Genomic DNA, 22,147 nt, shown 5'->3' with positions numbered 1-22,147 from the left:
CTGTCTTCACCCAGTCTTCACTGGTAAGATTTGCTTTTAGGAATCCCAAGTCCCTGAGACCAGTGGGAAAATCCAGACCAAGGAAAACTTACCCTAAGTGGAGGAGGATTGGATTATGAAACTTAAACAAACTGGACATGCACAAGTCCATGCGACCTGATGGGATGCACCCATGAGTGCTGAGGGAGCTGGCTGATGTCACCATGAGACCCCTCTCGATTATCTTTGAAAGTACATGGCATCATGTACAGGGAGGTTCCTGAGGACTCAGAAAGACAGCAAATGTCACTCCTATGATCAAGAAGGACAACAATGAGGCTAGTCAGCCTCACTTCGATCACTGGGAAAGTGATGGAGCAAATCACCCTGAAAGTCACTCTAAAAGTCAGACTGAAAACTGACTGAACTACCAGGCTCAAAGTGTTGTGATCAGCAGCATGAAGTTCACCTGGGGACCAGTCACTAGTGGTCTACCCCCGGGGATGACACTAAGGCCAATACTGTTTAACATCTTCGTTAATGACCTGGATGATGAGAAAGAGTGAATCCCCCACAAGTCTGCAGATGATACAAAAGTGGGAGGATAGGTTGAAGCACCAGATGGTTGTGCTGACATTCAGAGAGACCTCAGCAGGCTGGAGAATTGGGCGGACAGCAATCTCTAAAGTTCCATGAAGGGAGGTGCTGAGTCCTGCATCTGGTGAGGAACAGCCCCATGCACCAGTACAGGCTGGGGGACAGCCAGCTGGAAAAGCAGCTTGGCAGAGAAGTACCTGGAGATCCTGGTGTGCAAACTGAACATGAGCCAGCAATGTGCCCTTGCAAAAAGATGACAAACAGCTTCTTGGGCTGCATTAAGCAGATTGTTGCCAGCAGGTCAAGCAAGGAGATCCTTCCCCTCTACTAAGTACTGGTGAGGCCACATTTGGAGTGCTGGGTCCAGGTCTGGGCTCCCCAGTACAAGATAGACAAGGACATAATGGAGCAAGTCCAGCAAAGGGCCACAAAGATGACAAAGGGACTGGAGCATCTGACACACAAGGAGAGGCTGAGAGAGCTGGGACTGTTCAATCTGAAGAACGCTTGGGGGGATCTTATCAATGTGTATAAATACCTAATGGGGAGGAATGAAGAAGATGGAGCCAGATTCTTCTTCATGGTATCCAGTGAAAAGGACAAGAGACAATGGACACAAATTGAGATAGAGGAAATTCTGTTTAAACTTAAGAAAAAACTTTTTTACTGTGAGGGTGATTAAGCACTGGCACAGGTTGCCCAGAAAGGTTGTGGAGTCTCCATCCTCGGATCCTTTGAGCAGGGTTGGTTGGACTAGATGAACTCCAGGTGATCTCAACAATTTCGGGATTTTATACTGTAAGTAATTTCTCCTTCCAACTCTCCACAGAGATCTCTGTCACAAAACTGTCACTTTATTTCTATTCTGGATGCAGACAGAGAAAAACAGGCTGCAACCAGTGAAAAAGGTTTAACACACTGTCTCCTAAAAATTTCTGATATGTAATATTGTTTTCCTTTTACATGAAGCAATCAAATAAACAGATAAAATAAATTTAAATATAGGACAAGAAGACCAGAAATTGCTCAAATATTCCATAATCCAAAAAATAAACTATCAAAATATGGCACCTATCTTATTTCCTTTATTTTTATAATACTGATTTACAGAGGTAACAAGAATGAATTTAGATATAGGACCATTAATCCTGGAATAGAAATGTGTTATTTGTCATTCCCACAGAGCCTGGTGGGTGCAATGTGGGTACAACTGCAGTCTTTGCTGGTGCTGGTTCTAGTCTCATGTTTTAGGCAAACTTCAGTGATGTCTGAAATTGCACTCCCTCTGGAATCTATGCTTAAGGTTATAATAATAGGCAAAAACACCAGTGTAAGTCTTACACCACATCGCTTCCTGTTCTAGAAAACCCTTTGTGACATGGCTCCATTCAGAGACTAAGTTATAACCTTTAATGATAAACTCAATAAAATGTAGTTTCCCATATAGAAGGAGTCATATTATAGTTTGAGTGAAATTAAGCTGAATTTAACTTGAGTTGCTACTGTTGTGTCAGCAAACCTGTGACCTTTATGCAGATTTCTAACAGTAGCTAACAGGGTTAGTGTAGAGAACAGCAATGACACTCAGCTATGAAAAGCCTCTATTATGGCTTTTCATAACTAATCTGCCTTTTCTTTATTATTATTCTTTAAGAATAATACAACAGTAGATCATACAGTAGTTTTAAATTTTGGAATTACCAAATGCTATAGTATTTCAATAGTTCTTTCGAGGGCTGATAGGCCCATTTTCAAATCATAATTTATAGCAATGACAAATTGTTGGCCTCGAAGTGTTTCATATTATTTAAAATTGTTTCATCAGGCACAGTCTTATCAATAACACAGAGGAGCAAGGTCAGTAATTTTGTGAAAGATAGTCAATCAGAACTATGGTACTGTACAAAGTGGAAGTTAGGACAGTTCCTTTGCCTTGATTCTGTAGTAGTTGTGTCCTAACTCCAGTATCAGTTTATATGAATGCAAATGTATTTTTTGAATTAGATAAAATCAAATTTGGAACTGATTTGATAATCTGAATGAATGAATAAGGGTATCATAGCATTCCTGATCAAATTACAGCACACTGAAAATTATATACTTATATTTGCCCACAGATTTAATTGAACAGTCTATTGATATGATGGTATTTTTTATAGCTTCTGTATCCTTACATGCCATTACACTCTTACTAATAAAATATTCAGAATCATTTGAGAAGAAAGATATTATGATTATGAAATGTATCAAAAAGCAGTAATTTGAGCAACCTATGTCCAAAGTACACGGATTTTATTTTAAAAAGTAACTTTGACATATGCTGCATTGTGGATATGGTATTACTCTAAAATAACTAACAAACAAATGTGTTACACCTATAGCATTGCTAAAATCACAAAAGTCTCTTGATCAAAATTAGATCATCTCTGTATACAATTTCTCATATTATCCATACACACTAAAAAACAGAATATTTCTTAAAGGGAAAAAATCCTGAACCCTTATTTCTACAGTATCTACTGATTGTAGCTAGTAATCCTTTGCTATAGTAAAAACATTGATTATTTTAGCAACTCAGCCCACAAGACAACAGAAAACCAAATTAATTCTTCATTTGCATTGAAGGGCCAAAGCCTGTCTCTGAATTTTGATATGAAAGGCTAAAAACATTGAAAAATTATTTCAATGTAATTGCTCTAGAGAGCTGCAGTCTCCACTCAGAGCAGAGGTTCTATCATTTTAAGGAAACCTGTATCTGCAGGGAAAACGACCTGTAATAAGAGAAGAGATTTAATGTTACCGTTGGATAATGACATAATGTTGCAATGAATGGACCAGAATATTTTGTGTTAACTTTTTTGTTCAACTACAGCAAATTGAGTTCAGATGATATATACACAGAGTTCCTCATGTTTTGAGGAGCAGAAGAAGAATACAAAGATACAAACTTTGAAAAGATCTGGAGAGAACAACCAAGAAAGCCTGAAACTTAAAAGAACTTAAAAATGGAAAAGCAGACCCAGAAAAGCAAAGTGTTGATGGGAAGCTGACTGAAGTGCAGTGGCTGCCATCTAATAGTCCAAACTTGTCTAAATAAACAGCGTAGAGCATTCTTTGTCCATCAAGTAGAAGAATATATATTCATTGTATTGCCAGCATTCTGCTGGCAAATGAGTCCATGGTCTACTAAGTGTTCTTTTGGCAAATCGAATACTCATCTCATCTTTGATCATTTTTCTCCATTGGTAAAATGAGACCGACATCTCCCTTTCCTATAAAGCACTGGAATTCTACACATCAGTGGCTGCATACAAAAAATCTATGTACTTTTCAGTGCAGTATTTTAAGTTTATGAAAAATACAACCCTTTCCCATCCCTTTCCATGATGCTAAAACAAATATGAAGCTTAAGTATATATAAAAGTAAGTAATATACATATCCACATCCTGTGCTATCATGAGAATCATTAGATATGGAAATCACAGGACTGAATATAGACTGCAAATCAGGCCCTCAGAGATCAGGAAACAGCAGAATAGAAACTTGCTGTGCAAACTGGTTTTAAGCCATTATGATGCACTCTAGTATGATCTTCTCCCTGACATACACATACAAAGAAATTTTAGTTTCATTTGGTGTATTTGTGATTTAACTGAAGTTGAACAGGCAGTTTCTATTCTTTTTTTAAAGATGAATGTTTGACTTTTTGTATAATTTTCTTATACAACTAAATTATCTTTGATGCTACCAGAATAACAAAACACAGTAACACCTCCCACTTCCCCCAATAATATGGGTGACACTGTGTTTTGGGCATCATTCCCAGGTGCACAACTCCTGCCAGCACATTCTGAAACTCTTTTACCAGCTTACTGAGAGCTGACAATACTCCAGGGTTCCACAATCTGTCCTCCCTACCCTCCCTGAAACATTGACTTTCAGGTGTTTTGAAATTCCTTGGAGATGGGCAAATCATAAGTCACAGCACATCTTTTGAACAGTGTCAGCAATATTAAGAATTCGTCTTGTTTTGTTTGTTGTGCTTCATGGATATACCTAGTTAACTTACATAAGTTCCCTGTAAGACTTTCAAAATCTTTTTCTTTCTATTTCCAAATGAAGAAAACCAAAGCAGAGTTTAAGTAGCAACTTTTCTTAAGAACATGGAATGTGCCAGGTTCAAAGTTATGAGTAGAAATTAAGAATTCCTGATCTCCCAAGCCTGTAATCGAATGCAAGGAATGAGGTTAAAATAAGATGTGAGAAGGCAGAGAGGAGGGGTAAGGAAAGATTGGACAAAGTGGTACCTATCAACTTTCCCACTACAGCTAATCTTTATTTTCATCTCTGCAGTGATCAAGTACTGTACATTGAAGTATAGATACTGTAGAAACAGACTGAATGAACAGGTGCATGATAAGCTCTAAAAATAACTTACTGAAGATTTGACATAAAATACAGAATTGCAAATCACCTCTTTGGAGGAAAAGTACATAGTTGAACAGAGAAGTGGTTTCATCTATTTTCTCCTGGTAATTTAATTTTGATAAATGGGGCCAACCCCAATGACCACCCTTTTCTGAACCAGAAGAGACAGAATTAAAATGTAGACATGTAAGTTTACCTAATAAAAGAGCTAGATCCCAATGGAAATTAATTCTGCTCTTAGACAGTTGTAATTTTCACATATATTTCACTTCAGTAGATATATACATGTAAGCAATAATCCCCATGTTATTAGCTACCTTTCTTCACTATCATAATAGCAATAATAATGATTTTAAAGACCAGACAGTTGTGTGAGGGTCTGAGGGTATGAAAAGTGTAACGATCTTGTGAATACTGTGCTAGTCCTAGATCCAACCAATTCCTAACCACGGCTGTAAATATAGATGATACCTGAGCTAAACTGTTATCTTTCAGAGTCTCATGAGAAAAACTTCATGTCATTGCCCTCGTTGGCTGTAATTCGCTTCATTATCAATGCAGTGGAAATGAATTCCAATTATTCATTCTATAATTTTTATCCATCACTGAAATTTAATCATTTAAAAAACCCTACTGCATTTGCCAGGCTTGTCCAAATATCTAATAACAATTATACATGAGGATTATATTGGTTAGACTTAAGACATGTTCTATGTTAATGTCTATGTACTATTTCTTTCACCTGGCCTCTAAATTATTTAATCTCTAATCCACACTTGATTCAGCCCAGCGATAACACTCTTGCCAGTAACTTCTCTAAGAACATTTGAAATGATTCCCCATTTATTCCAAAAACTTACGACCAACACAAGACTGGCCATAAAAACAATGAAAAACAATGAAAAGCAAGTGGGGAAAATTCTTTTCATGAATGTGGGCAGGCAGGAAAATGGACAAGACAAGGGATAAAAATGACAAAGTAACAGTTTGCATAGCAAAACATATTATTGATCATGAGGGATCCTGGCCCCACTAAAGTCATTGAGCCTATTGCCTGAATTTTATCCATACCTTAAATAAATTCATGATTTATCTAGCAGCATGCCCAAAGACAGAGTATGGATTTTTATTTTCTGAGAAAGTAAGTTTTATTCTTTGGCAGTTCACTAGGATTTGATCAGACTTGTAAAAAGAAAAAGAGAGAAAGAGCAATGAAAAGGTTATTTTTAGATAGCAATAGAAAAAGAATTTTGAAATAAAAGGTTTAATAGTGGAGATTAAAATGGTGGAAATTAAAAGTAGAAAACCATAATCCCCCACCTGTAAAGAACAGCAATTAGATGTACTACAGTTAGATGAACAGGAAGGCAAGATTCATTTACGCTTAATCCCAAGAAATATCAAATAGATTGACAGCCCTTCATATCTCTGAGTGCAGATCATCAGATATTTGAGTGACTAACATTGCTACATGCAAGAAAAGCATTTGCAGAGAGGGTATATAAGACTATTTACTTTGCCTGAAGTGAAAAATAGAGGCTCAAGCAACAGAAGAGACAAGGTTAGTTGCTTGTCAGGGAGATACGTGCTGTGCTCATTCAACTTGGGACAAATGACTCTGGAAATAAAAGGTCAGAGCACTTGAAACTGTGGATTAATGAATTAGCAATTAGACTGAAAAGCACAAAAAGCACCACTGATATTTTCTGGCATATTACAGATTATCATAATAAATTAACCTGTAGAACCCTGATACAGATCTCACACAGGTTACATTAATGAGAAAAATAAAGCATGCCAACATTAATAACTGGAGGATAATATGAATATTTAAAACAGTATACATTCACATGAAAAATGTGGCATAGGCACTGAAGAGTTAAAGAATTATGGATATCTGATTGAGACAGAGTAACTATCAGAACTTGAAGAAGTGGGAATACTATTTTTAAATATTAAATAATATGGATTAGTAGCTCTGATTAAAAAGCAGATATTTCTGGAAAGCTGCCAACAAATATAACTGAAACAAATATAACTGATAATGACTACTGGAAATTACTTTAAGTGAAGAAGAATTATTTAGCATAGAAGAGTAATGCTTAATCTGCAAGGTAAATAAATGGATACCAAGAAATAAAAATGCAGGCTGAACAGATGGTCCTCAAATGGCTAAACAGATAAATCAGGAAAGAGACAAGAGATAAACAAAATAGAAGACAGTTGGAAACACAAGTATATAAGAATAAGAAAACCGAAATGCAAAAAGTAACATTTTCAACATATGCAGAGGCTCTTGAGTAAAGGGAATTGTGTCATTGCTTTTTAAAAGCAGGGTAGTTAAACAATAGAACAAAAAAATGTCAAGGAACCTAGAAAATAACATTAGAACAGTATTATAAATCAGCACACTTACCATCAGTAAACTACCAATCAGTAGCTTACCATCTACATCAACCAGAGCTGCTGGTTCCAGCAACAAATTCACTGCAACTGCAGACTTACCAAAATACTATGTGGCTTCTGGAACATTACCCTTCGAAACATCATCTCCCAAGGGTATCAGAGCTCACCTCTATGCTAAATATGGCAAAACTCCTGAGTGCTTAAAATGTTCATCATGCAAAATCTGAGATTCAGCTGCAGCTTTATGCTAGTCTAAGTCCATGGTTGAGAAAAAACTTAATCAAGTTTGATGCAGTTTTTCAAAAAAATGTAGCCTGAATTTTGCAAACATTTTTGGTGCCTCTGGAAGTGCTAGATATTATATATTAAGTGGTAATTTAAGTTCAACTTTTCTAATGCAGAACTGCTCACCATATCCCATGTAAACCACCCTTAAATTCATACAAAGACAGTACTAATTATTATAAAATGTTTTAAAGATTTATAGTTGAACAGCATATTTTGTAATGAAATCTGTAATGGGCAAAGACAACTTGAGAACTCCAAAATCAAGGTAGATTTATTTATGCTGCTGGTGAAAAACATTCAAAGATAGATAAAATGTTATAGCTTCAGCTGAGCTGAACATCTATCTTTCTCTCAATGTCATTTAGAAGCATTAAAGCTAAAACTCAGAGTGGTTTGTGCATGCTTAGAATGTTGTTATAGCTTGTATTCTGAGTAGAGATTTTCCTCAGTGCATTGGAAGACATAGCATTAAAATATTTTCCTAGAATTTTGGTTTTTTACATGTTTTTTCTACTAAAATTTCAGTTTTCAAAACAAGTCTTCTTTAGCCTTATTTCTAGATCTTGAATCACATCTTTTGGAGTCCTGAACTCTTCCAGTCTTCCTTCCAAAAATTCACATGCCGAGCTTATAAGCCTCTTACATTAACCTCTAAATTCATGTTTACTCAGTCCTTCCCATTATTCATTAAAGATCTAAGTAGTTCCTTTTTGTAACCTTAAGCATTACTCATATCCTGTCTCTTGTTCTTTACATATTTTGCTTAGCCTGAGCATTCCTTCTAATAAGAAATGAAAAATCATTTTTTTATCTATCTGCGATGTAATGTTGTGAATATAATTCTTTCAATGAGTAATATTATGTATCATGTAAATCATCAACAACAGGCAGGTATTTTCAAAAAAATATTTAGGCATTACCCTTGTTTTGGAATGTGAAACTGAAGCAGGTTTATGTCAGTTGGGTACTGTTTTTCATTTTTATTATGAACAGATGTGGCTACTCCTCAACCAGATGAAAGACAGAGTTCTATCCAGACAGCTTAAATGATCTATTTAAAGGTATAGAAAAATTAAGAACACACATAAAAATTTAAAAAAAAATTGTTATGCAGGCATTGTTAGCAAAATCAGTACTTTTTTAACGGATAAAAGTTCTCAGGTGGCTGATTTCATGCTATAGTTTCCCATAATAGTCCTTGTTTCTATTAGGAGCTGTGAAAAATATGATAGGTGATTGGGATAATTAAAAGAAATAATTAGGAATACCATCATTCAGTGAGGAAACAGCTATGTCCACTTGCATTAACAAGGACCAGCATTCAGCAAACGCTACCTAGTATATTTTACCTATTCACATTGACTAACAGTAAATGAAAAATCAGATAAACACTGAACAAATACTGTAGCAAGTGTAATACAAATGTGATTTTGTAAAGATAGATTATAGCCTCGCAATTACTTCAAGCAAGACCTAAGTGTGAGCTACCACCAAAGGCAGGGTCACTTGTTCTAGCCACATTTTTGAACTGGACTAGAGCTTGTGAGATACCCTAAAGCTCCCCTGGCATCCAGTTGCTGTTCCATAAATGTCAGGGTCTCATGTAGGTCTTCTATCTGCCAGCACTATGTGGGTGTCTTGGACGGCTCAGGAAAGCTCAAGTGGCCCCAGACACTTATGTGTGGGTAACTAACTGGCTTCACCCATGGTGGTTTAAGCTCCCATTTTAGCCAGTGGAGATCTAATCAGTACAGATGAGCAATTCAGCAGACCAAGCACTAAAAAAAGTGTTTTGGGTTCCTGAATGTGTATCAACTGCTGTAAGAGATTTCTTGGACAGTCGACTTGTCCTCCAGTTCCCTGTGCCACATCTGCTACCTTATGCAGATGTGTTCAACGTCATGGAGCAACTAACCTGAATTACTCCTAGGCTAGGATAGGCTAAATTCCCCTCTGGGCTTTGGTATGGCTGTTTTCACTAGCTCTCAACTGGCTACAACAGAAGCTTACATAGCTAGTGCTTCAATGGACACCTTACAGAAACCTCAATTCAGGCATCTTAATCCTGAACCTTATCTCTCCCAGCTCATCTCTCCCTCTGAGGTACAAAATTTAAACCAGTGGAGCTGTACTTGAGATCTTGAGATTAAACTGATGTTATGGGGCCAGATAAAGATGTCAAGTTGGTGCTAAAAATGTATCTGAAAGAAAGGATTTCATTTCAAAATACTCTTTTCTTTCCAAGAAGCATCTGCAATTATCACCAAGACCCTGTTTATGCAGTAACACTGAGAGCACAGGTAGATCTTGTCAAAAATTACCCTTCACATCTATTGCACATAAGCCGCTCTGGTTTCATGAAACTACCTCATTGCTTACTCTAATTCCATGCTGATCACAGATCAAAATTAACAAGACTGCCATGAAATTGGTTTTCTAAATAAATAATTTGATATGAATAGAAGATAGTTAAAAATGTATTTATTTTAATAATATATTAATGGACATGAGTCAAAGATACCACTCCTCTGAACAAATAACTCAGTATTTTGTAAAGCTGCCAAAATGTAGGATTACTAGGGCTTTAGAATGTATAGGAAGATACTATTATTTATAGGAAACAAGTGTTTTCCTAACTGCTCAACAGAGCTTCTTTTAGAAGAATATAGGATTTTTTTTTTGCTTAATATTGATGAATAATTGCAAAATTTTATTATGCAATTGATGTGAAAAACAAGTAACATCCTTTATTTAAACTGTTTGACATGTTGCATTGTGCATTGTTTGACATTGTTGCAAGTTTTCTATAGTAAAGGTATTTAAAGAAAGAAAAGTCCTTTAAAGGCAAGAACTATCTGAAAACTCAACAACTTATATTCTTTATAAGGAGAACTTTACTATCTCGGGAATGAAGGAATATCATTTTTTAAAGCTAAACCTTAAAAAACAAATTTTAAACTGTTGCCAAATAAAACTCTGCAGTAAAATTGCATGCATCTAGTTCCTCTTTCTAAGAAAGCAAATAAGTATCTTTGTGAAAAACAGCAAACTGAACAAATTAAGTAGTGCTCTGAGTTTCTGTGAATATTATTTTACACAAGTAAATGTATACTGGACTTTCAGAAAAGACATGCTCACTTTGCAAGTGCTGGTAGAAATACATTTTCCGCTGTTCTTTATTTTTATTTCATGCAAGGAAAGTTTTAACAATAGACTCAAAAATACTTTGCAGTGCTTGACATGATTTTTATTTTTTAATATAGTGTGGACAGTTCTAAGGATCTTAAAAATAATACTGCAACTATGGAGAACTAAGAAAGAAGGAAGAAGATCAAAATCAATTTGGTAATCTTTTTTAATAAAACACTTTTACTTGTTTAATCAAGTACAGAAAAATGTAAAAATATATATGATTGCTCGATATCTCACAGCTGACATGCCATAGTAGGAGGGGAAGGAGGTAGCTGATCAAAAGCTTTTTTGTGTCCTAGAACTCTTTTGTTTTATTAAAGCCAAAACTTTCCATGACAACAATAGCAAGTCCTTACCAATTCTTCAAAAGGAAGACTACCCAGATTCCAAGATGACTGTTAAACTCAGCATCTGATCCTGTAATTCTAATTTCATTCTAATTTCTTTTAATGAAAATATGGAACAGATTTTGTTTCCCTTCCTCTGTAGAGTACCAAAACAGCAAATTTCAGTTGCCACAAAATGGAGCAGTTCACTTAGCACAAATTGGTGGCAAAACAGCTGACAAAATTTTCTAATGAGAAATTGCTTTTGATAAAAACAATGTTTAGTCAATAAAGTGTCTTTTTAAATTTCTTTTTTAAGAAGAAAACCAAAAAAATTTACATTTTTAAGATTCATTTCAGTGTCAGATTTTCTGCTGAAATGTGAACAGTTTTTGTTAACAGTTTCTGAAGAAACTACAGAAAAGAAAAATAAAATCCCAAAGAGTTACAAAAAGGGCCTCATGATTCAATTGCAAATAGGTGATATGGAAATAAAGGACATAAAACAGCAGTGACATAGCACAACAGGAGAAAAAGCTGCTGAGCAAAATGTGACAGAGCTACACAAGATCTTGAAGGCATGCATATAAAATGTTAGATCAAAACATTGAGGAATGTGCAGCTCATAAAATGGGTTCATAGTGCAGATATCACAATCAAATCATTACTCCAAGATACAAAACTCTGTTTTGTGTTTCTTATAAGCCAGAAACAAGGTAGCTGCTCCAAAGAAACATAGAATAGAGAAGTTCTGCCTGACAGCTATTCTACCGTATGGGCGAGAAAGGAAGAAAGAAGATTGGTTTTTCAAGATTTATAGAAGACGTGCTAAGATGCGGATGCAAACTGTATGGAATGAAAAATAAAGAGGAAGACATCTCAAATGACTCCATTACAGTCCTGACCTTGTAATAGAATGCCGGTATGGTCAACAATGACATGAATGATGGAGAAAAGACAAGCTAATGAGCTAAGTTTTAGCCGTGTTCAGCTGAATTTGACAGTAAGATGGCCAAGAATGTTAAGAGTAGTCTAAGATGAAGATTTAGACGGAGAAAGACAGCTTAGGAAAAAGAAGTAGGTTTTTGCAGAGATGGCAGTTAAGAATCACTTCTGCATTACAGTATGTTCCCATCTATTTGTATTTTTTAATATATCATTATGTGACCACATTTTTAATCCATACTATGAATGACTAGTTTGTCTCCCTTTGCCTGCTTGTAAAATATATTAAAGGAGTAGAAATCCCCATTTCTGGATATAAATTGATAATTTTATCAATTTGCCTGTTGATGTGATTGGAACAAATATTCAAAAAAAAGAGATACAGGAGAATGCTCTAAGTTTAAGGCCTAAGTAGTTTGAAATCCCGGTTGCAAATCCTAAGACCATACAATACTAGCTCTATACTAGCACTTTTTTTTTTTTCCATCAGCACCAGTTTAATTTTCTTCTCATCAACAGTGCACTCAAAACTTGCAAGACATAAAGGCATGCTGGGGAACCTTCTATTTCTGAAGCTCTGTTCGTCTCAATTTTCAGAGCATTTTTTTCCCTAATGCTTACACAGTTGGTGCATCTATATAGACGATGATAACGATAATATTTTTATAGAAACATCAAACGAATGACAATTCACAGTTGCGAATATCAGCCACAAAGGAAGAGAGGTAATTCATTGTGTCACAGTCCTGAATTTTCCAAATTCAGTTAAGTAATGTAAAACATTTCGTAAGTCACTGCTGATATTCTACCTCTGCTTTACTAACTACCCTATCTTGTGAAATATCCTTATTTTTTGAAGCAGTACAGCAGCCCTTAGTAAATATCTAGGGACTACTGCAAAAAAACCTAAGAAAAGTCATATTGAGAATCCCAGAAAGAAGGAGGTATAACATTCCATTTTACAAAAAAATAAATCATGAAATGAAGATATTAAAATCCAGTGATCCTCTACAGAGAAATATTCTGACAATGGACCAATAATGTTCAGTAAGTAGTAGGATATGAGTAAGTGTCAACATATTAATTTAGGAGAATCAGCTGGAAAATCAGTAGGAGTTAAATGCTATACATATCTTTGGAAGTGCCCCCATTAGAGCAGTGTTTGCACCAGTACAATGAGTTAACTGCACAGGAGATACAATGCTTTAAAAAGAAACAACAGACTAAAATACATCAGGATTTATTGTCTAGCAGATACAATGTTGGTGCAAAAGACAGAATGTTGCATTTGTCTTTCTCCTAAAGACTTTCTAGCTCTTTATTACTGTCAGATTTTCTGAGATACTTAAAAATGAAAGTACCATGGCTAAACTGTCCTGCAGTGTATTGAAAATCTCAATTTCTACACTTTTCGCATGGAAATTACAGGGCAGAAGACTGTATCTATCCTTAAGAAGAGGAGGCAAGAAAAGGTTCTTAGCCTTTCCTAATGAGGCTTCATGAGGTAGGGTCTTGCTGTAAGAAAGAACCAAAGTACACTGCAAAGAGAGTGACCAAACTGCATTTGAGAAGGGGAAGAATAGAAAAAGAAAAATGAACTTGAATTCCTTTATGTATACAGATTTGTCTTCGTTTAAAAAGCAAGCAACAAAAAAATCTATATAATTGCTTATTCAAAGCTTTTATTCTCTTCTATATAGTAATACAAAAAGCTTGGCCCTAGTCCTTCAGGAGCACAGCTTAAATTAGAAAACAAAATAGGAAAAATTGGAAGTTATTGAAGGAAGATATCTCCAAAAACATTTTAAACTGTTATATATAAACATCCAAAACTTTCCTATTGTTGAGAAAATAAGAGGCCACCACTATTTTAAAAAAAAAATTAAGCTTTTTTCATTTATAAGATGTTGATTTAAAAGAATTCGTAAGATTCTGAACTGAAACACAAAGCTATGTGTAAAGATAACTAGGGCTTTCCGATTGCCCAACTGCATAAGTCTCACCTTCCTCCAAGCTGAGAATCCTACCCTTCCGATATATGAAGAGAAGTTTGCATTTAATCCTCTTATACAATAAATAGCAGCCATAGTCTAAAATTGGGACATTTCTATAATTATTTATGAATCATGACAGATCTGCAGGCCTTAAGATCAATTTGTAATGCATAAGCTTTGTGTTGTAAAATAATCATTCAAACAGAGCGCCAAGAAAAAAGGCTTATTTTCAATGTTATATAATAATAACAAATTACTACCCAGAAGATTTTACACTTTTGTTTATATCTCTGGGGATGTATAAAATAGCAGTTATTTCCCTGTTTTACTATCAAAGCATAAGTATGTTTCAAAGCGATTCTGAAACTGTAAAGTGGACTTGCTAATAGAAGAAAAGTAAAATTATATATTTTTAATTTATCAGTATCTGCTATATATACTGGAACATAACTTACACTCTCATACTGTATTCCTCATATAATACAACACAGTGCCATACAATTTTTCAGCACCACAGATCAAGCTGAAATCTACCGAGTTTATACTCTAATTCAAAACCAATTTAACAAATCTATCCAACTTCAAATGAAATGCTTACATTGAGCCAACAACAGCAAGTCAGTATAAAGCATAGTTCCCTTCTCCAATGAAGAATGCATCCATTAAGGATGGAGATAACTGGGCTTTAGGTTTTTTTTCCCAGAGAAAATTAATTTGAGAATTTCCACTTTAAAGGTTTTCATAGGGAAAATGCCTCTGTATTTGTTGTCCTAGCGAACATTTCTTTCATTTGTAGTTATAGAGACCACTGTCTTTTCTATCAAGAAGCATTCATTTTCATTCAGTTGTCAAAGGGAAGGAATTATGGAACTACCAGTGATTTTTCGCTTTCAGTATTTATTGCTTATTCCAAAGGAAACTAGTCATTTTTTGTGAACTAGCATCAGAATGATGGCACGAAGCACAAGCAAACACTGCAACACAGTGAAAGAAAGAAGAAAAGTGAGTAAACTGTAAGATAGGAGACTGAAAACACATAGCCTGATAAAAAGGCTCCTCTACTTCAGCCTCTGTAGAATTTCAAGTTTGGGACTGACATGATTTGCTGAGAACAGTTGAGATGGCATAATTTTCATTTCACTTGCACTTTTGAGCCCAAGCACTTCAGCCAAGTAATTATGTAAAGTGGCTAAATGCAGATTTTAACAGCTTAGGCACTGAAATCTGAACATTCAAAATTCTGTTCTGTATTTTTTTATCCTCATATAAATTGGGCATTGTCCTTTCTGTGTTTATAATATACACACATTGTCCAACGGACAATTTGAAATTGTCCATTTTATTTTTTCTTGAGTTGCAAATGCTCCGAATTACCTAGTAAAGATATTTACTACAGCATAGTATCATTTCTGGTCTTAAGTGACTGACAGTTAAAACTAAAACAAGTAGATAAAATAAGATTTTAAAAAATTCTAAAAATAATTTTCAAATAGATGTATTTAGGCACTACACAACTCTCATAACTCTGTCTTTATTCTGTTCTGCAGTCTATTTATTTTAATCAGAAATTAAGGTTGGAAAATGTAAACAGAATCATTTTACCTTTCCAAAAAATATAATAATTGAGTTTATTCACTTTGTAAAAAACAAAGGCATTTTTCAATATTTTAATAAATATACTTTAAGGGAAAATAAGACTGTGAAAAATGAAGGTATTTGGCCATGTGAAATATTAAACAAATATGTATCAATAACATTCATGCACATAAAGAGCAGAGATACAGAAATAATATGCATCTATTCACATGGGTTCAGAAATAAAAATAGATAAGAATAGAGAAAAATGAAAAAGAAAATTTTAAAAATTAAGAAAATGAAAGAGACCGTGGCTAGTAAAAGTCTCAATCAAAAGTTATGAGAACTGATTTTTTCTGAATTATTGTTTTCAGATTTTTTGTTAAATATTAAGCACCTAAATCATTTAACCGATATTAAAAAATATATGTTAAAAGTTGAAGGATTTTTATTTGGTAGGGTCAGCATAGGGAGGGAATTGTACATCTACCGGCTCTGCCCCTACTATCCCTACAATCCAGGCTAACAAATTAGATTGCATCTTCCGTGATGCACCCTGCCTAAGCATCCCATCAAAACTACTTTCACTCCGCAGTAGGGCAGATCATTTCAAAGGGAAAATTATATTTTAACAACCAATCTAAGTTTAGTTATATTTTATCTAGGGGAAAGAAGAATACATGCTCCATTATGTTCTCTAGAGGAAAGTACTGGAAGAGCCCTGCTTCCACATACTTTATCGCGGCAAATTCTTCAAATGCGTTTCAAGATTTTCTTACTGAAAAGCTCAGAAGACCTCACTAGTGCTTGTTTAAGAAAGTTGAATAACAAAAGCACACCTAAATGAGATTCTCCAGAGCTCTGAAAGAATTACAAAACACTTCCAAAGTACCCATCCCAATCTTCTAGTTCTAGCCAATGATATTACCCAACAACCATCAAATCCAAGAGGTATGCGTGCATGTGCATTTATACACATAATAGATGGAGAAACAGATTCTAGCTATGTATCTGTTTTGGTTTGTATTTATGTGTGTTTTGTATTAGGTACAATACACACAGACATTTAAAGATAGTATAAATATAATATGCCCACACATTCATCTTAAAAGCGTGAAGCTGGATGTAATCAACATCTGTTGCAACAGCAATACCAGATTACTATTTACTAGAAAAGCAGTAACATAACAACCCTTGTAGTAAATATGAATATTTTGATTAGCATGTTCTGTCCATCTGCTGAAAAAAAGCAAATTGAAACAAGATTACTGAATATTTTTGCTTGAAGTGCTTCATGCAGTTTCTGCCACCATTAATAAGTTTCACTTGAATTAGCGATAATCTCCCCTTCCTACTTGAAATAATACAGATGGGCAGAGTACTTGCCTTATTTCAAGTTCTTTGATTAAATGTCTCTACTGAGCAATTCACTCAAATGCAAAAAGGGACGAGGACATAACATTCAAACAGACTATATATGTTTCTGAGAGACGGAATTCAATTGGCACAACTAAATGAGGAAGTATGTTCTGAAGCACACAAAGTGATGCCTGACTGAGCATTGGGTACAATTACAAATAATTGTAATGGCACCTGTTTTGACACACATTGCACTACTCTGCTGCCTCAGTATACATTGATATGTCTGTCTCACTGCCTGGACTTCATTGTTATTGTTTTGAGAAAAACGCAGCTCTTCTTAGTGTATATCAAATAATTCATGGATTTACAGAACATACATACAGATTTTTCTGAGTAAAAGTATTAGCTGCGCTATTAGAAGAAAAGCACTGACTGCTACTGATTGACGAAGACATACACCTGTTCACAAAAATATTTATTCTCAGAAACAGACTCCAAATACTACCTATTCTGTATTTTGATTTAGGCAAAGGCACGGGAGAGCTAAACCATTCTAGCAGGAAACAAACATTGTCAATGGACAAAACAGGGATGCAGATTTGTCTTTGTTTAACAACATACTTTCAAATTTGAAAAAAACATTGATGTGGATCTGCTTGCATTACTTTTTTTAGTAACTACATTTCCCAAAAGAAAATTATTCAAATAGCATTATCACACTATAATTTATAATTTCCATAGATAGACTTGACCAAGATCTTGCTAAATACACAGTAGAAAGCTTCCAAAAGTTAACTTACATGATCAATTAGTTCACGAACCATTCCATTCCACTGTCCGCTGGCATCTTCCTGGGCTCCATATTTTCCATCCTCCACTAGCCTAATCTCATAGGAAAATCCAAGGATAGTAGATAGTTCCCTGAGGAGGTCGATGCAATAACCTTCAAATCGATCATTTCCATACAAAGGTTTGTCAGACTTCTTGAACATCACATATGGCTCTTCCTGCAAAAAACAAAAAGGTACAAGAGATGAATGCCCCCCCCCTACATTTTTTCCTTTTTAAGCCATAGGTAGGTTATTATCATGATTCCTTTCCCTGTACACAAGATTAAAATGAAAAGTAGAAGAATTCTTTTATTTCTTGGTTATCTGTCTCCTAAATCTATTTATTTATATTCCGAAGACCCTCTTTCTCATCTTTATGTAAAGAAATGACATTGTAGACTCATCTCCAAGGCAGTCACATCAACACTCATTCTAATTGTGCTCTTTAACAAGTTACTTCTTAATTTCAAATGCATTATTTGGAAGGACATTCTGAGCCTCTTAAAATGAAAAAAATGTATGACTTAGCAACTGAAAAAAACAATAATTTTAATTCAAATCCCTAAATCAGTCAAGTGTTTCAAATATCAGGTTTTACTTTTCTTGATTCTTTTCTCAATGCTTTGTTAAGAAAGATATAGAAAACTAATGAGAAAAAAAATCAGTGAAAGTACTTAACACAAACTTAACACTTAGAACAAGGTAAGTTTTTTACTTTTGTTTCTCAATAAAGGATAACTTTTTTTAAATGAAAAGCTAAGAAAAAGATACAAAACAAAGCGAGAGCTTTCTACTACATACTCGTAGTACAACACCCATCCTCAGTTTCTGTTGAAAGGTTAAATATCCGAGCTCAAGCTTTGCTCACATTTTAGAGAGGCTTTTCCATTTCGTATACCAACAAAAAATAAGGACAAGGGAAGGTAAGAATGGTACAAGAAGCAATTACTGCACCAGATACAAGACAATGAATAATAAGATAAAATCTCCAGGGTAGCTTAACAAAATGCATACAGCCCTAAATCTCCTCATCAGTATTCAGCGGGGTTAAAGGTAGTTCATTCCAGAGGCATCTGACAGCTTTAATATGGATTTGTCAGCATTTCTGATGCTGACCTCCATTTTGAGGTGTCCCATGATTCATGCTTTTTTATCCGCACAAAACTGGAACTTCAGCATACAGATTTTACCCAAAATACATGGAAGAGAGCAGGGAGATCTGTTCTTAAAATGTGTTCAGAAGATATTAGTTCACCTCTTGCCTTTCACAAACTTTTTTTTCTAAATAGATCAAACTAATGAATCAAGACTACATTGAGAATCTATTTTTATATCTACTGAAATTACTAAGGTTAGGGCCTGATTCAAAAAAAAATTGTTGATAAAAAGTACACTCCAGATCTTAACTGAGCTGCTGAGGAATCTAAGGAATAAATTGTTCAGAAAAAACACTGGGATGTATTAACAGAAAGTTTTCAAACAATCAATAGGTAAACGACTCCAGGGGAGCTCTTCTAGATGCGGTACTGACAAGAACGAAGACCTCACTGAAAATGTGAAAGTGGAAGGTAATTTAAGTAATAATGATCACAGAATGATGCTTAAGAAGCAGAGAAAGTGACAGAACAAAGATTATGTATGAAAACAGTTGTTAATAAACTCAGATAATTGTTATGAAGTATCTCACGGAAAACATCTATAAGGAAAACAGTTGTTCAGGTGAATTGAGAATTCCTTACGGAAAGCACATTAAGGGCCAAGCAGAAGCTATCCTAGCACAAAATATAGCAAGCACAGAAAAGGAGCAACAAGGCCCAAACATGAGCTCTTCAATGATTTGAAACTCAAAAAAGAAAGCATAAAGGAAGTGAAAGCTACCTCAGAATGTGAAGGAAAATCAAACAAACAAGAAAGTTGTCCTCTGCAGGGACAACTAAGAAAGGCCAAAACACAAAAAAGACAAAATTAGCAATGGATATTAAGGATAAAAAGCGACATTCTAGACGGAGGTATCAAAAGAAAGTCTAGGAAATAATTCATCTGTTGTCCAACATGAAGTAAAAACTATCAAATGATGTTGCCAAGAAGATCAGTTTGATCATTTTCCTGTGTCTCCCTTCACTAAAAAGGCTAATGATGATCAGATAATTCATACAATTAACAGAAGAAACACAGATGAAGGAGCTTAGACTAAATAAGAAAAGGTATCTTTACAGACTCCTTGGATTCAAAATATTTTCAGGAAGTTTGGAGCTGATGAATTCACTGTAGAACTGGTTTGAGCAATTTCAGATCCATTAGCATTTACCTTTAAGAATTTGTGGAGGTTTGGGGACATTCACGTAGACTGCAAAAGGCTTATCTTTAAATTCTTTCCAATCCAATAAACTTTAGACAATGGATGAAGGAGGGCTATGAAGTTACAGACCAGTTAATGTAATTTTTAGAAGATTTTTTTTTTTTGTCCTTGAACAAATTATAAAACTATTCCATTTGTATGAATGTACAGCCAAGAAAATATGGAGAAGGGAAGAAGTTGTGGAAAGTCATAATGTCATGTTATACTCAAAGTCATCCCTCTCTTCCTAAAATTAAAGAGTAAGAAAATTCAAATGCCCAGAATGTCTATTTCATTAAGACAGGTTCATGATCAACTTGGAAAGTTGTAATAAGTCATGTTCCTATATAGGGTAAAGTTAAATATTTCCATTTATTCTTTTGTGTTGGAGCAGAAAGCATGCTAATTGAATGTGCATTCGCTCTATAATGGGGATACAATCATAATTCAAAATAAGTTTTAGAAACTACAAGACTAATTATAAAAAAGATGACTTTCAAACTGAATTAATGAATATCTCCATACTTCAGAATGAATTACAAATTGGAGAAATTCAGGAGGTTAGCTAGCTGGTTAGCTGGCAATTCAAAAAAATAAGACCATTAATTGAGAAAAGAACAATCTAAAACTATGGTTTATAGAGAGCAGAATCATTTCTGAGACAGAAGAAACTCCAGTCTAAGCAATGAAGCTGCTTAGATCTGCTCTCAGTGGAAGTCTGGACTACTGGACCTCTAGAGGTACTTTCCCATCAACATTATTTTATGATTCCATAATTTTGACACTATTAATGTTTCAGTTGCTATACTCCATCCAGTTTTGGATACTGCACTTCAGGAAAAAGGTGAATCAACTGATGAGAGATCAGAAGAGATCCATAAGAATGATTCAAGGTCTACAAAATAGGATGAGGAAAGACTGAAAGAATATAGGTTGTCTTATTCAAGGAACAGACTGAGGAGGAAGTGGAAATAGTCTTCACCACATAAAAGGTTATCACATAAAGAAAGGAAAAAAAGATCTTTTCTACATATCCTGTAGAGGGAAGAAGTAGTAATGGCCTTAAACTTTGCCAAAAGAAAGTAAGAGAGGTTAGAATAAGGTTAGGAATTACGAGAAACTTGGTTATGATAAGTACAATTGAGTGCCACAGTAAGTTATTTACAAATTTGTACTGCATTGCTAGAACAACAAGCTAACCTCAATCTCCTGAAGCTAAAAAAAAAAAGATGAAGAAAACAGCTATCTTGAAAAACTGTTTCTTTTGAGAAAAGAACATTCAACATCCAGGAAGTGAACTCAGCACTGTTGAGACAGGCAAATTTTTCATTGTCAAGTTATGTGGTTGTGAAGTATTCCAAAATGTCTTTTTATCAACAGTTTAAATGCTGATATTTTTACTGAAGACATAAAACAATTCAGTTCCTTCATCATTAGAAAGTCAAATCAAACAAAACAAACAACAAACACAATTAAATAAATGATGACTGTACATCTAACCCATAAATTTGAGATTTTAATTCCAGTCATTTCAGAGTTTGCGTGAAAGCTGCTCTTTTTGACACCATCTCTAAAATGCATATATCCATTTTATACATATATATGTGTATATGTGTATAATTACATATATACAGATGTTTATATACACATATATATATATACATACACAAAAGCCAGTAGAGAAAAGTCATAAAATACAAATGAAGCTGACAAGATATAAACCAGGAGTCTGTAGCGAAGGAAGAGAATATGGTAAATGATTTTCATGTCTTTGATTAATCGTGAGAGGTTTTCTTTTTTTCCAGCATTCACCAATCCACAGATAGACAAATTCTAGAAGAACGTGGGGAAAAAAATAAATTTCATTTTTGCTTAACAGCATCCTA

At 34.6% G+C, this 22,147-nt stretch overlaps 1 protein-coding gene across 1 annotated transcript in view; it reads right to left on the bottom strand.

The window, feature by feature from the left end:
• The window catches only part of GRIK2 (glutamate ionotropic receptor kainate type subunit 2), a 438,669-nt gene that overhangs the window by 168,808 nt on the left and 247,714 nt on the right, over nt 1–22,147 (bottom strand). The window contains exon 11 of the mRNA XM_064508825.1: nt 17,894–18,100. Within this exon, the coding sequence (XP_064364895.1) occupies nt 17,894–18,100 (207 nt within the window). The remainder of the gene's footprint in view (nt 1–17,893; nt 18,101–22,147) is intronic.

This window comes from Dromaius novaehollandiae, chromosome 3 (assembly GCF_036370855.1).
Source record: "Dromaius novaehollandiae isolate bDroNov1 chromosome 3, bDroNov1.hap1, whole genome shotgun sequence".
Lineage (NCBI taxonomy): Eukaryota > Metazoa > Chordata > Aves > Casuariiformes > Dromaiidae > Dromaius > Dromaius novaehollandiae.
Note: the sequence above shows the minus strand (reverse complement) of the source record. Positions and strands in the feature narration are given on the sequence as shown.